The sequence below is a fragment of the Heteronotia binoei genome, chromosome 10, assembly GCF_032191835.1.
Source record: "Heteronotia binoei isolate CCM8104 ecotype False Entrance Well chromosome 10, APGP_CSIRO_Hbin_v1, whole genome shotgun sequence".
NCBI lineage: Eukaryota > Metazoa > Chordata > Lepidosauria > Squamata > Gekkonidae > Heteronotia > Heteronotia binoei.
In genome coordinates, this window is record NC_083232.1 from 59,175,199 (window position 1) to 59,193,614 (window position 18,416).

Consider the following 18,416-nt stretch of genomic DNA (forward strand, 5'->3'; position numbering starts at 1 on the left):
CTGTCCCGAAAAATTTCTACAAGCACATTTATGTCCCAATCTGAGTCTACCTTCGACCCCATCATGTCCATTCAATTAGGAAAAAGAGCTGTGAGCGCTTATACCAATCAAAGGACCTTCTGCCAATTCTTCTCTTTTACAATATTTCCACTTTTTCACTTTTATTTCCGTTTAAGCCTTTAAATCAGTCCATTTTATATTCTCCAATCAAAATCCAATGTTCCACTTTATTTTTCCTCCAGCCATCAATTTTTTTTATTTTTCTTTAATCTCAAGCCCTGTTTTTAGACTTTTAAGTCTTTAACACTGAAAAGGGGGGGAGGTTGAGGGGAGTTAATGACGTCACTCCTCCCCTCTTTTTCTTTACTTTTCTCTCGATTCAAAACAGCTAATGGAGTTTTCTTTCTTGCAAAAAGACAAATACTTCAGTGACTTACTTGTAAATGTTTCATTCAGTGTAGAATATCACTATTTATTCTTCATTGCTCTTGGACTAACGAGTGGTTCACTTCTAGTGCCATTACGAAAATGGCAACTGTGTGGTGGAGCCGGAGGTAAAGGTGCTACAAATCCCGCACCTGTCATAATTCTACACCATCATCGCGCCTCTTGGTGCCAGAGATCCTTACCGGGTCTCCAGTAGAGCCCCCCTTGAAGGGGCCCCTCCATTCACGCGGCTCAGAAGAGCTTCCGGGAGACGTTCAGCAAGCTGCTTCTGACCCTGAAGCTCATGTGACCCGGAAGCCCCCCTTGGTGTTGCTCAACAGGGAAATGACCCAAATCTGTCCCCATGTGGAAAATACCTGTGTCATCAAGTGATGAGCATGTACATGTGAACCAGTCCTAAGTGGACTTCAGTTACATAATATGGAACAATGTAGCTGAAGAGAGCCCTTCATGCTGGATTCCATTTTTCTGCTCAAGACCTTTGTAAGCAGATATTAATCTCGAATTGTAATACGTTTTTAAACTGAAAATGTAAATTATGGTTTTATATATTTTATTTGTTTAATTGTCTAGATACTGTGAGCCGCTGAGTCCACTTGCGGAGAGGGCGGGATATAAATCAAATGTAATAAATAATAAATAAATAAATTACACAAACATTCAAACTCACCACATAGTGGATGACTCAGGATTGTGTTAACCCACATCACCCTCCTGGCACACCTACTGTAATGCGTAGCACATTAGAGCCATTTTGCACAGGGGTCTACGTGCTTACAATCTGATGTGTACACATAACTTGTGCACTCTTTTTAATGAAAACTAAGGTGTTCACTCACACAATTCTATGTATGCCGGGCTCCATGTATGTAGACTCCTATGCAAATCTTTGCTTTGATGTTGCAAATGGTAAGTAGGGCCAGATATATCAATGAGACAGGCTGAAAAAAATGCAATCCTGGCTTCCCACCATGTGGTGAGTGACTGTGCAGCTTCTTACAATGTGCAAGATGCTAATAAACTGACCAAGTCACTTTATTTGGGACAGTCCCCTATGTGATAGGCACTTGGAAAAGTCTGTGGAGCAGCATTCAAAACAGATGATGTTCGAAAATGGTGTGGTTGCTGTAACATCAGTTACCCTTGGCAAAGAATCTCTTCCCTTGAATGTTTCAAAATGTAAAAGGCCTAGCAAGCAAGCATACATGTTTGATAGAGAAAAGAAAAATAATAATAAGTCTAGCCTGCCAAAACTAACTTGGTGAAAAATCTGCTCAGAATTGTATTTACATCATTTGTGTATTCCAATGAATGAAAAGATGATTGAGTAGTTGATTATTTTTCCATCCCATTCGTTCATTATTTCCATAAGCATTTGTGGGCTTAAAAAAAAAGCTTACTACAGAATGAGAAAGTTGCATCTGTGAGTCTTCTAGCAGCATAATTCCAAACCTCATATGTATTTTTAACATTATACATCAATATATTTAGAAAAGTTAAAGATGAAAAACATTATGTATAGAATCTGGCTATAAAAACTAAGCTGGGGAGGCTGGCAAAGTAATATGCATCTTAAAGTAAATTTCAGGATTTTCAGACTGTTTGTTAAATCACACATGCTTTTCTTGCAAATGCTTAGCCCCCACTCTTCTCCATTGTGCACATGGAAAGTTGCATATTAATAAATTAGCTGAATTTTGAAACTGCAAAAGCCAACTTTGGCAGGCTAAGATTGCTCAAATGCATCTGGAGAAGCCACAGGCATAACCGAACACAGACTGTGGTTCAGTACAACTTTAGCTTTATGTATAACTCAGCATGAACTAATGATTTCTGCACTTTGAATAATTTGTGTCAACTGTAATTCATTATTACTTCTAAAACAGAACAAAAATCTTACTACGAAAACTTTAGCTAGTTTTTCAGTCAACTAAATTCTGAGAGCTAAAAATTGCTTTTACAACTCTACGCACACAAACAAAATATAACTTTGTAAAACCTCAACTGAACAAATCTCAGCTAAAAAACACAGTTCCAAAATAACTCCAAAGTGCTCATCCCATTTCAGATTACTTTGGGAGTAAATATACATTACATTTTCTCTGGAGACTTCCCCAAATAAGGGGCGGAAAGATGGGTTGTGATGTTCCACACTTTCCCTGTGTGTGGGCTTGATTTGGATCAGGAGAGTGATGCATGGAGAGAGAGAGGGAGAGAGAGAGAGAGAGAGAGAGAGCGCTTAGACCTTTTCCCATGCACTGTTTTTCCAACTTGAAATGATTCTGGGGTTTCAGTTTGCCTCAGCAAGAAAACTCGACAATACATGTGAAGCCCCCCAACAGGGCAAATAGCACCCTGGAGAATTTCAGGTTGGGAAAACAATGCAGGGGAAAGGTATAAACCCACTCTCTTCATCATTGTGGTTCCAATCTGAATCAGACCTGCTGACAGATCCCCCAGAATAGTGGGAGTCCTCCTGTCCCCCACTGCTGTTGCCCATCACTGCTCCCTAGCAAAATGGCAGGAGGAAATTCTCCAGCAAAATAGGGGATGGGGGTGATCAGTGTGCCTGGCATAATGATGTCATTTCTGCCATGACCCAGAAATGATGTCCTCACATTGGACAGTACTCTTCTAGCATCTGGTCCAACCATAGTGTTTTGGGTAAATGTTAGACTGTCACCCTCAGGCACAATGACATCCAGAAGTGACATCATTGCTCTGGGGATGCCAACACCCCCCTCCTCCAGAAGTTCTCGCTTTTCCTGGTTGCCATGCCATGCCTTACAACCCTACTTGGGAAGCATGTACTTTACAGTGCATCTCTTCATCAGACCCAGAGAAATCAGGGAAAGTATAACAAGGAATTAGGCCCTTCTAGCTAGTCCAAAGAGAAATGTTTGTTTGTTTGTTTAGAACAGTTCTATGCTGTCTCTCTGGGGAACCCTTCTAAGTACTTTCACAATGTTTCTATATAAGATATTTCGACACTGAGTTTCCTCCCTACTCAGTGTCTCCAAGGCAGCAAATGTTAAAACATTTCAAACATTAAAATAGTTTTGAAATTCGCACACACACACACAAAACAATTAAGCAAAACATATAAATACACAAACAGGGAGGAGGGCTAATAAGGGGTATTGAGAGAATTTCAAACAAGACAAAAAAGCCTTCACGTGCTGATGATACAGGGAGACAAACTTTGTAGGTTTCTGCTTTGATGTGACACCAGGAAAAAAGAGTTCCACAAATCTGAGGCCATCACCCAAGAAAACTGTTATAACATTATTGGCCATGGCCTGAACAAGCAATATGTGCATGTAAGGAAGACCTACTTATGCAGACAGGGATTAGCTTGAGGTTTTCAAACAGACATTCATACTACTGAAGTGGGGTTGCTAGGTCTTACCATGGTGCCATAAAGTTTTTACCTGAACACTATAGCATCCCACACACGACATGCCCAGTGTATTGATGTCACTTCTGGGTGATGTCATTGCACTGAGCATCAAAAGAGATTTTGTAGGCCAGCTCCATACAAGGGGGTTGGAGGCCCCCAAACTGGGAGAACCCCTGCCCCTAGCGGAAGGCTGGGAACCCTGTGCTGAAGAGACCAACTACTAATTGTTAAATGGCTTTTTTTTTTAACTAGTGGAGATAACAATGGTAAAAATATTGAAACCTGGGCTATATACACATGGCTCTTTATTACACATGCTCAGCATTTCTTCAGGATCGTGGCTGTTGACATCTATCACATTCAAAAGGAAGCTTTCTGGGGTCAATTACAGTCAGTTTACATCAATGTATTGCTTCTTAACTTCTAGCACCACACAGATTAAAATAGCAACAACTCTACAAGGTGCACACATTGTGATGGTTCACAGTAGGTGGAGCCAGCACTGTATAGGATACAGATGTGGCACATTCAGGGAGCAAAAAATAAGTGGGGTCTGGAGCCACTACACCCTCCAGGAGAGGGTTAACCACACCCCAAGACCCTCTGTTTCCAACCAGCCTCCTCTCCTCAGGCCACACAACAGAGGTCAGGCTTGCCTCCCAGACACTTACCAGAGCTGCCTAATAAAGGACCTCCTGGGGGTAGGCTTACCCCATAGGCTCTCCCAGTGCCCTCCATGCCAAGATGGGACTCTGCAGAGCTGTCAGGGCTTCCTGTAATGGCCATTCTCCTAGGGCCTTCCCTCCCCTAGCCCCAACTTCCCCCATCCTCCTAGACCAGCCTTCCCAGCCTCATTGGCTCCTGGGAGGCCAGGGCCTCCTGTGTCACTGGTGTAGATGGTCCAGCCAATCCTGGGCAGGGCAAGGCAAGGCCATTCCAAAGTTTTGCTGATGCTGATTATGCAGCTGTTTGGCCCAATTGGGGCTAAGGTGTCTGAGGCTGCTGTCAGAATTCTGCCCTCTGCAGTGAGCACAGAGGCTGCAACGCCTCCCCAACTCATGAGAAAGCTGGCACGGGCAGCTTGTTGTCAAGGCCAGCCATGCGAAGAATAGTGGTGGGGCTGCCACCCTCAAAGATGTACACAACACAGACAATTCCAGATAACAAAACCAGGAAAACCAAATAAAAGCCAACACATTGCAAGACATATATCTGCAGTGTGTAAAATTAAGTACTAGAACCATTTACAGAATATTCTAGAAGATACTTGTCTAATTTACATCTCTATTGAGGATCACAGAGGCTGAGATTTGTGCCACAGGCATTCAAATAATCTTGACAGAAAATTGGTTGGTGGAAGTAAGACACACTTTTAATCAAAATTACTCTTATTTTATAGGAGGAAAAAATTGAGGCTGACATAAAGTCATTTACCAAGGTCCGATTGTAAGTCCATGGCAAAAAATTCTCAATACAATGAGTACATAATTTAATGTGAATTCCCATTTACAATAGTCACACCTCATTAGAGATAGACATTTCATTGATATACATCCACTATGAAGCAAAATTCTCTACACAAAGCTTCTCACAAAGAGCTCTCCCATTCTTCTATCACAAGTCTCTACCATTACTGTCTAAAAAACCTCGCAATCCTTAAAAAAAGGTACATATTTGGAAGCCTTTTATTCATTGCTGTTTCACAGTGAGGCTATAGATGGAAGGCACATGAGAGAGCAGCCTTTCTGAAGTTAAGCAGCGCTCAGTCTCTAGACAATGCCTGAAATGAAAGACCTCTTGGGAATTTTTTTTGCCACCTTGAATTCCACAATGGAAAAAAATGCAGAATATGCTTTAAAAAATTAAAATATTTAAAGGCCAGTCAAGAGCAATCTTCCTCATTCCCATTACTTATAGTCTCATTCCCCCATTCTGGAAATGACTGTCTAATGGCACGGTATTTACAGCACTGGCTTCTGGGATCTGTACTGAGCAAAAACAGCAGTGAGAAAGGATACACTAGGGGTCAATATCTGGGCAAAGAAACAGTAAATGACACTTTCATGCATACACCCAGCCTAGGGGGACATACTTGAGACAGGACAGCTAAAGAATATTGATATCTAGTCATACTGGTAGTGTACCATTCCCCCAATGGGGGCAGGGAATCCCCTACCTCCTACTCCCATTGCCCACTACTGAACAACAACAAAAAACCAAAAAACAACAACAACAAAACAAAACAAAAAGCCAACAATGAAGTGACAAGTGACATATGATGGCTCTCGGAATCACCAGAAATTCTATGTAGTTTTATAGAAGAAGAAGAAGAAGATATTGGATTTATATCCTGCCCTCCACTCCGAAAAGTCTCAGAGCGGCTCACAATCTCTTTTACCCTCCTCCCCCACAACAGACACCCTGTGAGGTGGGTGAGGGCTCTCACAGCAGCTGCCCTTTCAAGGACAACCTCTGCCAGAGCTATGGCTGACCCAAGGCCATTCTAGCAGGTGTATGTGGAGGAGTGGGGAATCAAACCCAGTTCTCCCAGATAAGAGTCTGCACACTTAACCACTACTCCAAACTGGCTCTCCCATATCCCATCCTACAACTCTCCCACTGGCAACTGTGATAACTGGGGAGGAAAAATGGAAGATCTTTTTTTTTACCCTTTCAATATATCCTTATGGCCAAAGCTGGGATGATTTCAATATACCTCAGTAAATTTGTGAATAGAAGGCGAGAGCAGGGATGCTTGAACACCTCCCTACTCATGTTCTGCACACTGGCTGTGAATAGGAAGCCTGTTTTTGATAGGCTGTTTATAGGGTTGCAAAGCCCCCCGCAGCCTCTGGTGATGTTGTGCGCCGGCTACTCTAGGAGCTTCCAGGAATAGGTACCATACAGTTTTCCCTCCCAAATTGCTAGAGCATCTGGGAAAAACCATAGTTTTCCCGGAAGCTCCTAGAGCAGCTGGCACATGACGTCAACAGCGCAATGACATCACTGTGAGTTATGTCATCGCACCGGTGATGTCAGGGGAAGGATCCCCCCCGCCCAGCCCAAGAACTTGGCAGCCCTAGCTGTTTATAAGTAACTGGAGCCTCTCCAGCATATTATTTTTTTAACATATTCAAACCAACAAATATTCTGCAATTGGCACTATTTTGTACATGCCTGTTTTTGCAAAGCCTGATGACAATCTCCCCACCACCACCATAAACCTGTGGTCCTTGGTCCACAGCCAACTGTGTGAATGAAAAGTGAGAAAAGGAATTATTGCAACAATAAACAAACTATGTGTGGCTTTGGAAATATTCTTTTTGTTTGGTGTGCTTCTTAGTCTGTATATAGCAACTTTAATGGTTGCCAGCCTGTTTGGATCAGCAGTGTTTAAGCTATGTAAAATTTGGAAAAGTTCAGTGGGAGTTGCAGTTTTCACACACTCTGCATGCATCTTTTAATTTTTTTAATTAGTTGCTTGCTATTAATTGCATGGTAGGAACTCCCCCAAACAAATAAAGGTATACACTCAAATCAAGTGTGCTGATAAAGGGACAAAACCAACCGTGAAATCAAATAATAAAGAAACTCAAGTTCCTCCTTTTTAGTTAGACTGAAAGTATGTGACTGGTCCAGAATCACCCTGTGAGTTTTCACAGCAATAAACCTGGGTTCCCCAAACCCTACTCAGAAGATCTAACTGCTACACCACACTGACTTTCATAGAGTAGTTGCTATTAAAGATTAGCAGACAGCCTGATATAGTTGAGTCATGCAAGTTGGATGGTATCAAGTCACCCATAGGTTGCTTCCAGGCCTAGAGTTGCCAGAATTATAACTGAACTCCAGACATCAGAGATCCATCCCCCTGGAGAAAATGACTGCTCTAGAGAGTGGACTCTGTGGCATCATTTGGTTGAAATCTGTCCCCTCCCCAAAGCCTGCCCTCCTCAGACTCCACCACAAAATCTTGGGAGTTTTCCAACTTGGATCTGGCAATCCCAGCCAGGCCTGGCCCCAATGAATTCTCCTTCTAAGGCTAAAATATGCCTGGAAAGGGCCTTGTCCCCTTCTCTGCCCTCGACTGACAGAACCAAGCCCAGAGTCTGTGGTTGCTTAGCAACAGCCACAGAGGGAATCTGTTGCTTAAAAGTACCAACACTTCTTTTTATCATTTTCAGTTTTTTAAAAGCCATTTTTAAAAAAAAAAAAATATTTCACTTTTTTCTGCACCCCTGGGCCTCTTTTTCAGCTTTGTGGAAAGATTGGTCTTGTCCATTCACAGTCCAGTTACCAGATTTAAGTATCCTCAAATCTGGCCAACCACTATTAAAAGGAGAAGACTGCAGATTTATACCCCGCCCTTCTCTCTGAATCAGAGACTCAGAGCAGCTTACAGTCTCCTATATCTTCTCCCCCCAAACAAAAGACACCCTGCGAGGTGGGTGGGGCTGAGAGGGCTCTCACAGCAGCTGGCCTTTCAAGGACAACTCCTGCAATAGTTATGGCTGACCCAAGGCCATTCCAGCAGCTGTAAGTGGAGGAGTGGGGAATCAAACCCAGTTCTCCCAGATAAGAGTCCGCACACTTAATCACTACACCAAACTGGCTCTTTATTTTAGTATATTGATCATACAGTTCTGCTATGCTGCTTTCAAGGACCCAAACTTTACTTACTTCAGTGTTTTGCTGAAAGACAAAACAATCTCTGCCTGCTTTTTTTCTTTTGAATTATGTAGAAGGGATAGTCTCAAAGTAAAGATTTGCAGTTTCATCACCACCCAATAGTGGGAACTTGGTGTGGTTTCACCATTTTCTGACTTGCATGCACAGTCCATAAATAACTATGTTAAGCATTCATTATCAAGTAGTTGCAGGAAGATTAAACGGGTGTGTATCCCAGGATTAAAATGGAGATGCATAAAAATCTTTCATAATCAGAAATGTCTGCACATTTCTGTAGACCTGGATATAAAGAACTTAGCCAGTGTTGTTTTTTTAATTATTCCTGATTACCCTTATACTAGTAATCTAAATTCTACCATGTCTTGCATTTTCTGTAAGGTGAGAGAAAGAACCTTTAAAATGTATGCTGAATCCATAGAGACTATGGTGGAAATTGTAAGAAAGCGGAAATTATTTTTACTCAGACTGCTGTTTAGTTTTGTTCCAACTATTTAGCACAAACACCATACATAACAGGTACCTTTCCTTTTATTTGTTAGCTTCTTTGACCAATTGTCTTAAGCTCAAGATAAAATAAGACAATAAATAGAAAACAAATTACAAATAATTTAAAAACAGAATAGACTAACAACTAGAGGGGAAACCAATAATCATAATCACAAAACGTAATTAAATAATCTGAAAGACTACCTAATATTAATAACATAACAGGTACAAAAAATATTTCCCTGCATTCAAAGTGCAGCACTTCTAATGATAACTCAGGAAATGGCTGCCGAACTACATTGTTACATTTCCTAACAAGGATCTCTGCAAAAACTGACATTTGGCACTCTGGATATTCCCCAGGTGGAAAGGCAATCACAAAGAACACACAAGCCTTTTAAGACACAAACCCAGAGCAGATACAGCTCAACTATCTTCAGTTTTTCCTTCTAGCTAAAAAGGGATGCCCTAAAGGGTGCAAACCCAGTTTGCTCCCAGAGGCTTTCTAGGTCACCTTTGAGCAACACACAGAGCCTTTCAAGGGGCTGAATTTCATGCTCATCACCTTTAGCTCCCTGCCAGTCTATATCTCAAGTACTTGAAGATGGTGATATGATCACCATCTTTTCAAGTACTTGAAGGGCTGTCATATAGAGGATGGTGTGGAATTGTTTTCTGTGGCCCCAGAAGGTAGGACCAGAACCAATGGGTTGAAATTCAATCAAAAGAGTTTCCGGCTCAACATAAGGAAGAATTTCCTGACAGTTAGAGCAATTCCTCAGTGGAACAGGCTTCCTCGGGAGGTGGTGAGCTCTCCTTCCTTGGAGGTTTTTAAACAGAGGCTAGATGGCCATCTGACAGCAATGAAGATCCTGTGCATTTAGGGGAGGTGTTTGTGAGTTTCCTGCATTGTGCAGGGGGTTGGACTAGATGACCTTAGAGTTCCCTTCCAACTCTACGATCCTATGAACATGTGTTGTGTGATGTGCTTACAGACATCAAACTGAGTTGATCAAACTCAAACTCACTGCACATTTAACATATCAAGACTGAAGGCCAAATTGAAGCTGCCTCTTCAGAGACACTTCCAGAAAGAACAGCAAATTACCATACCCATTCAAATTTTCCTCTCCCTGTCAATCACAGGCACTACTTTATGAATGCCATGCAGCAAACACAATTACACAGTGGTTTCATTTCCACTGTTGATCTGCCATATCAACAGTTTTTGGGGATGCGTATTCCTAACCTGTTTCAGAGAACTGGAAATGTACAGCAGATACACAAAAATAAAATAAGGTACACACAATAAGGACTAAACAGAGTAAACCATTACTGTCACAACTGCCAGAATTCCTTAAGTTATGAGAAATATTTTAAGAATAAAATGTCAGCTCAGTAAGTAGTGCTTTGACAATGTACCTCAGTGCCTAGGTTTAGCAGAATACCTATCACCTTGCAAAAATAATGATCTTCCTCACTGGGATAATAAACCATGATGACATTAGAAATGAAGGAGGAAAGGGAAGTCATACAAGCTATAATTAATCAGAGAACTGCCCGATACACCTGCATAAGGCATGTTAAAACCAACAAAGCAAATTCAAGGCTGGATCACATGAAGTCTAGCGGAAATAATGTGGTCCAATATGTAGGGTTAAGATAATAGGGCAGCAGAAGACCAGCAGACACTAAAAGCCCCTGCTCAGGAGACAAGCATGCCATGGCTTGTTCTGAGTTTAAACAGTTAAATAACTCAGGGCTACTGCATCCTGTCTATTGGTTGGCAGGGACCACATACTGTGACAGTTGGAAGGTTTACATCCTCTAAATATTGACGTTTTACGCACATATTGAGTGCACCAGAGTGTTCCCTTACTTACACATGGGAAGCTGCTCTGTTATTGGAAATTAAGCATGCTGAGTTCTTTGTTCAAATGAAGATACCAATTTCTACTCAAAAGACTGTACACAGTAAACATTCTAAGTGAGTATAGCAGTCCTGGTGACACACAAGGAGAACAGGTTTACTTTGGTTATGGTTGGATATTAAAAACAGCTTTTCAAAAATAAAAATGTAGGGAGTTGCAAGAGAAGCCCATGAGTTTCATTTACAGAATAAGAACACGGGAAAGAAGACAGAATAAATTCTTTGTCATATTTAGTCAAGGATCCATCATGAAATCAGATCCTACAAAGAATTAAAATACCACTGAAATAGGTGAAGTTAGCTAGTATGGGATGTATTTATAACAGGGGAAAACTGATCCACCAAGTGAGTTTAGACAAATGCAAACCAGATAGGTGTTAGGTTCTGATTTCTAGATTCTGCAGATAAAACCAGAAAAGCATCTTACATAACCAAACACTGATTATTTTGTGTTTATTGTTTACTGGCAATTTGACTTTTGTTGTTATTAGGTTAATTACATCTCTTCAATTTCCCTCTGTATAAAATAGGGTTGCCAGTCCCCAGGTGGGGGCAGGGGATCCCCCAGGGGGACTGTTTTTTGAGATAGATGAATCAAATTTTCAGCATAGCATTCAGTGCCTCTCCTCAAAGCACACCCCCCCCCAAATTTCAAAAAGATTGGACCAGTTGGTCCAGCTCTATAAACCCAAAAGAAGGTGCCCCTATCCTTCAGTATTTCCAAATGGAGGGAAGGCATTTAAAAGGTGCGCAGTCCCTTTAAATGTGATTGTCAGAACTCCTTTTGGAGTTCAGTTGTGCTTGTCACACCCTTGTTTCTGGCTCCACCCCAAAAGTCCCCAGATATTTCTTGAATCAGACCTGGCAACCCTAAGTATAATAGCTTTTATTATTTCAATTGGATTAATATGTTTTCTCTTTTATTACTTGTTATTTCTTACAGTTGTTGCTTTCTTGCAATGAGTAACCTTCACCTTTTATTCTGTGTTGCTGTTCTTTAAACTATGATAAAGGATTGGGAATAAAACTCTACATAGGATTATGCAGTGTTAGTATTTCTGAAACTATACAGGGAGAAGTGAGTCTTACCCCATTCAAAAACAAAAAAGGGAATGTTTGATGTAAAACTATGCACTTAAGTATTAATAATGCTAATTAAAATAAGCAGTGAGAGTCAAATGACCTGCAGAGTGCAAAGCAACATTCATGACATTGTTTGATTCTCAGTACTTTTAGAGCATTGAAATACACAAAGATAACTTGACTGGCACAACAAAGACCTGATTTTTTTTTTAAAGTTTGAGCATTTCTGTGTGTGTTACCTTCCCCCTTACTAAGACATAATATTCATGTAGAAAAATGCATCATCATTAGAAAGACTTCATCATTAGAAAGTTCACTGACACAACATGAAGCTTTGGAGTTTTACCCAGTCCTAAGAACGTTCTGTTCAAGATGGTGGTTTGTTCTTATTTTGTTTTCTGTTGAACTTAGGGCAGCTGCAGAAAGCTACACTTAGAACTGGAAGTTTGCACGGGGGACGTTTTGATATACACGGGCATACACAAACACACAAAAGTACCTGAATCTTTTCCCCTGTGGGGTGAAAAGCAGCTCGGAGAGCTTGATAAAGAAAACTGCCTGCAGGGAAAGAGATAAGCATTGCTCCCCCCTCACCTTGCCCATGAGTTTCCAATCCAAAATGAAGCTTTTCCCAGCTGCTTGGGAAAATGAAACCTTGGGGGAAACATTCATACAACTGAGTATCACCTGTAATTTAATCCTTTAAAATGGCATGAGAAAACTAACTAGATGGAAAACTAACATCTTCAAGCCACTTGAATGGTTTCAGAAAGGGATTAATGAGACGCGACGACAGGAAGATCAATGAATGGATGCCCCACTGTTTTTAAATTGCACATAGCAGCAATAGGGGACACCAGATTCAGATTGGGCTGTGGCATGAGGCAATGAGGGGGGAGAAGAGAGGTTTCTTTAATCATTTATTCTTGTGCCATTTTTGCAATCTCAACCTCTCTCCACTGTTACACTTTGCCCCAAAGAAGAAAGTGTACAGGTGTCTGTTTGGTAACTGTATATTTTTCAACAGGGCAAAAAAGCAGCTGGGGGGGGCGGGGGAGAGAAGACTGAGGAAAAAAGATCCATGGAAAACAAACTCCTCTTCTGTGCTGTGGTCCTGATCCAAGCTAAAAGCATCTGAAATGGCTGTTGTTTAAAAAAAAAACCCAGCAAAACCATTAACAGATCTCCTACCAGCACATTTAATTAAGCCCTATATTGCTCTTCTAGACACAAACCTTTGGGGCTGTTGAGAAAATAAATAAGAAAATATTAAAAATAAAGAATCTCAAGGCATATTAAAAAACTAATGTGTTTGTTGTGGCATAAACTTTCATGAGCCAGAGCTCACTTTGTCTTACATGCATCTGAGACAGTGGACAATAGCTCACATAAGCTTACATGACAATAAATTTGCTAATGCCAAAATTATCTGTTTTTCTGGATGCAGTAAAGGCTACCATTTCTGGGGAAAGTACTGTAAAGCATTTAATACACTGGAAAAATGCAGAAATGATTGCTCATGGAGACAGCAAGCAGGATAACACAAATACTCATTTCTCGTTTGCTTGTGATTCAAGAAACAAGCAAAAAAAGCAAATGGTACACTTACATCCAAGACAGTCCACTGTTCTACAACAATAGCATCATAGCCCTGTACACTTTTGCTATCTTCCAGAGAAAGATCTTCAAAGATGAACATTCCATCTGTCATACCCTGGAAGGAATCTGTACAAACACAAAATATTCTTGTAAGCTGCATATGTTTACCATTACAGTACACATTTCTTCCAAGCATGTTATTAGAAGAACAATAGACACACAAAAATATGCACAGTCCCACTTCATTAAAATGAATGAGAGTAATAGAGCAAAAAGATTTAAAGAATACATGACTTTCTAATATTAAGTTATCCTTCTAGCAACCATTTTGAAATTAGAGCTGCACAGATTTGTAACTGGTATTCAAGTGTTTTTCTATGTAGGCCCACATAATGTAGACGCCAAGCAGACTGGAAAGCAAAAATGATCTTAGAGAAGGGCTCCCACTGCTTGCCCCCCCCCATGCATGGAAGAAAGGAAGGGTTGCAAGCTCTTGTGTTAACTCTTGCACATCTTGTGTGAAACAAGGCTGCTGCCTTGCAGGCACAGCAACTGCTCCTGCCCACCTATATCATGTAAACCAAGGCTTCCTGGCTTTTTCCTGCCTTGCATAAAGTGAGGGTCAGAGGTGGCTCTCACATTCAGAGCTCCCAGCAGGGGAGTAATCTCCTAGTGCATCCACTCACGGGGAGTGTCCCGGTAGCCTTAATGGCCAACCCACCCCAGGACATATATGTATGTATGCTTAATTGGGAAAACTTTTAGAACTTGGAGCATGAGGTGTTCCTTCCCTCTCCTTTCATATTTCTGACACTAAATACCACAGAGGACAGTAAAGACTATATATACCACACTGAATTTTATTTTCCTTAGTGACCTCGGTGCTTCTCTCTCCTAGAGAAGCAAATGGATGTTGTATCATGCAATACTATTAATTCCACAACACTGCTCTGTCTACATTACCTTCTTCCAATAGCATCAGTGTTTGTAGCCTACTACTTTATGGACAACAGAAGGAAGACCAGGCTCCTGTTTTGCAAATATCTTCACAGGAGATGTGTCTCCTCCAGGAATGGTCTTAGCCAATGGGCAACAGAGTCAGCTGCACTGGGCCCTGGACTGCAACCATTCTCTAATGGAGGAGGGCAAAGAAAAACAGCAGGCTTTCATCATTTGCACCCATCCCATCAAGGGTTGCTCGCAGCAACAGCTACTCATGCTCATCACATCAAGAGCTTGGCCAGCTGGCTTGGCAGTGGTCACTCGTGCTTCCTGTGTCCAAGGCTTAGGCAGTCAGCTTCTGACTATGATTCCCACCTTCCTCATATAGAATAAGGGCTGTCCTTTGTTTGGGTATGGTGGGTGCCCCATTGGGAGGTGAAGTGATTTTGAGGTCCCATCCTGGATTTTTGCCCAGGGCCCCAGAATCACTAAGTCTGTCCTTGAACTCCTAAGTGCCATGGATTTTTCTTTGTGATTAAGCACAGACCTTCTAGTGGCACCATTGCTTCATATTGCTATAGAAGATATTAATTACAGATAGCTAAGGGAAGGGAAGAAGCCACAAAACTTCCTGCCTGTACAACAGATGAAGAAAACATCTAGCAATTACAACTGATTTTTAATAAAATCTGATGGTTGCAAAAAAAAAAAACCTGGTAAGAAAATATCTTGGTTACCAACTGGGTCCTAAACTATTTTATTGGGTGTTTAGGAAAGCCAGATTAACATTTAAGTGCAGACAATTCACTAAGCCTTTTCAAGAATGCTAAAAAAATCCCAAACCTATGCACATTTAAAAAGAAAGCAAATTCCAAAAAAAACCAAATGAAAGCTCCATTAAGGCAAGAGTTTGAACTTTTGAATCAAGTCTTTAAGACATTGTTTCGTTAGAACCAGGGCTTTTTTGTAGAAAAAGCCCAGCAGGAACTCATTTGCATATTAGGCCACACACCCTGATGTCACCACTGTTTCACATAGAGTTTTTTTGTATAAAAAGCCCAACAGGACTTATTTGCATATTAGTCCACACACCCTGATGCCAAGCCAGCTGGAACTGCATTCCTGTGTATTCCTGCTCAAAAAAAGCCCTGGTTAGAACAGAAAACACAAGTAATAATCTACTGAATATGCTAAGTTGAAACAGCAGCCCAACAGAACAGACTGCTCTGTAACTGAAACATATAAATCAAAATGAAAAATTGCAACCCACAAAAAGATCAACCTGATGAAAATGTGATCAAGTTAGAAAATCTTTTGATTTGACTGCCTCCTCCTGCAACACTTTTACCAAAAGAGACATTAGGGTAGCCCTATGAACCAGGATCTATGATTTAGATGGAAAAAATTCTGAAATAAAACCATCTGTTTCTGCAACAGTATATGCCTGACATCAACAGTAGGCTCAACATTTGGTCCTATTCCAAAGTTCTGGAAAATAAAAACCATAGTTCTCAAGTATGCTTCAGCGGTATGTATGATCAGTTTGCCACTGCCCAAAGTTACCAGTTTTAGTTGTAAACAGAAAATGTATATATGAGATAATTTGATTATTGAAGACATCTTCCAAGAATTCTCCTACTCTGCTGCAGAATGGAAAGCACTTTTTGTTCACTTCTGTGATAAAATCTGCACTTTGAAAAACACCAAGTAAAACAGCCATTATACTACCAAATCTCTAGCCCACATGAAGGTCAACCCACCATCTCTGCTTGGAAAGGCCATCAAAAGGTTGCAGGCAGTGGTCACGCTGTAGAAAAAGAGCTCATTAGCACAATTCATTTGGATATGCCACACACCCCTGAAATCACTGGAAGGTGTACTAAACTATATCAGTTCAGCATCTACCTTAAAATGTTTATTGAATTATAATTGTTATAATAAAATCTTACTCCCATCATACTTTTAAAATAGCTTTCTTCTGTGTGGCCACAGTGGTGTGATGAAAATTTTCATCTGTCTGTTTTATATGTTTTGGTTATTTTCCCATTTTTTGTGGGGGGGAAATGAGAAAGTTTGTCAAATCTTAAGAGTTCAGCAAAACTCTCACAGAGGGCTGGAGCCCAGAAGCAAGTTTTTGGGGTGGGAGGGTAAGAAAGAAGGAGCACAATAAAAATTTAGAGGTTCCTGAGCTCTGCTCCTATGAGTTCCTGCCCAAAATGAGGCCTGGTTGCAGGCAAGAACAGTATACATGGTTTCTGGAAAAATATGATTGTGGCACCAGAACCCTTGCCCAAGTGGTTCCTCAGAGCATACCTATGCCTTCCTGTTTGTAGCTGTTTTATCTGTGATACCTTGGACCACTAAGCAGCCCTTCCCAAGAGTCCAGGTAAACTAAGTTGTGCTACATACGATAAAAGGCTGTGTGTTTACCACGAGGAAAATTATTGTAGTGTTTTTCATGGCAGGACAGAAAGGTGAAGGGAATCTCTCTGATAAACTTAATGATACTGTATTCAGAGAAGGACTAATGGATTAGAGTGTGTCTGAACCTTCAGACATAAGATAAGTTTTGTTGGAGGAAGGTTATGGAGTCTCAGATCTCATAGGTATGAGCTGCTTGAAGAGGCTCATGATGGAACTTTGTTGCTAGACAGGCTACTACAGTAGCTATGTCTGCAGGCAGACAATCTGTGGTGACTGCAGAATACAGGATGGTTCTAAGTTTTATATGTTTTGGTTAAACATTAATCTGGATTTTTAAATCAAATTCAATAACAGGGAAACTGGTATGGTATGGTGGTCCCATTAACAAATATCTAGATGTGGGAAGATAATAGGGGAGGGACGGTGGCTCAGTGGTAGAGCATCTGCTTGGTAAGCAGAAGGTCCCAGGTTCAATCCCTGGCATCTCCAAAAAAGGGTCCAGGCAAATAGGTGTGAAAAACCTCAGTTTGAGATCCTGGAGAGCCGCTGCCAGTCTGAGTAGACAATACTGGCTTTGATGGACCAAGGGTCTGATTCAGTATAAGGCAGCTTCATATGTCCAATATGACATAACTTGGCCATGAGACCCACAGCTATCACTGTACAATTCAAAATGACCCACAGAACATAAGTAGCCTAAAGAGGAGGACCTTGAATGAGGAATGTCTGACTCTAGATGGGAGAAAGGCACCGTGCTTGAACTGGATACTGAAGTTTCCAACAAGTATTGCCTTCAAATATCTTCAGAACTTGTGGTAGGATAGATTCAGGTGGGGAAACCATGTTTGTCTGAAGCAGCAGAACAAAGCTCGAGTCCAGTGGCACCTTTAAGACCAAGGAAGTTTTAGTCACAGTAAAAGCTTTTGTGTGCACACACATCTTCAGATACAGATATCTGAATGTATTTGAAGAGGTGTGCATGCACACAAAAGCTTATACTGTGAATAAAACTTCCTTGGTCTTAAAGGTGCCACTGGACTCAAACTTTGTTCTTGTGGTAGGATAGTAAGGGTTTTCCTTGGTATTTTGATTTAGTAGGTCCTTGGGATGGTGGAAAGAGTCCCAAAGAATGAGTTAAGGCAGGGGTGTCGAACTCATTTGTTATGAGGGCCAGATCTGACATAAATGAGACCTTGTTGGGCTGGGTCATGTCAGGTTGGGCTGGGCTGGGCCATGTCAAGCTAGGCCATGTGTGTACCTATTAAGATTAGGTAGCAGAGATATAAACTTTATAAAGGGCACAAACAAATGCAATTAAAGCTTTTTTTTTAAAAAAAAACTTAAAACGTGCTTAAAATGTTAGCACTCATTGGTCTTAAAGGTGCTTTCTTTTTATTTCTCCCATGGGATCAAAGG

At 41.0% G+C, this 18,416-nt stretch overlaps 1 protein-coding gene across 1 annotated transcript in view; it reads right to left on the reverse strand.

Annotated features, from left to right (window-relative positions):
- The window catches only part of RFTN1 (raftlin, lipid raft linker 1), a 144,341-nt gene that overhangs the window by 16,760 nt on the left and 109,165 nt on the right, over window positions 1-18,416 (reverse strand). Inside the window, exon 6 of the mRNA XM_060248729.1 lies at window positions 13,645-13,760. Coding sequence (XP_060104712.1) covers window positions 13,645-13,760 — 116 coding nt within the window. The remainder of the gene's footprint in view (window positions 1-13,644; window positions 13,761-18,416) is intronic.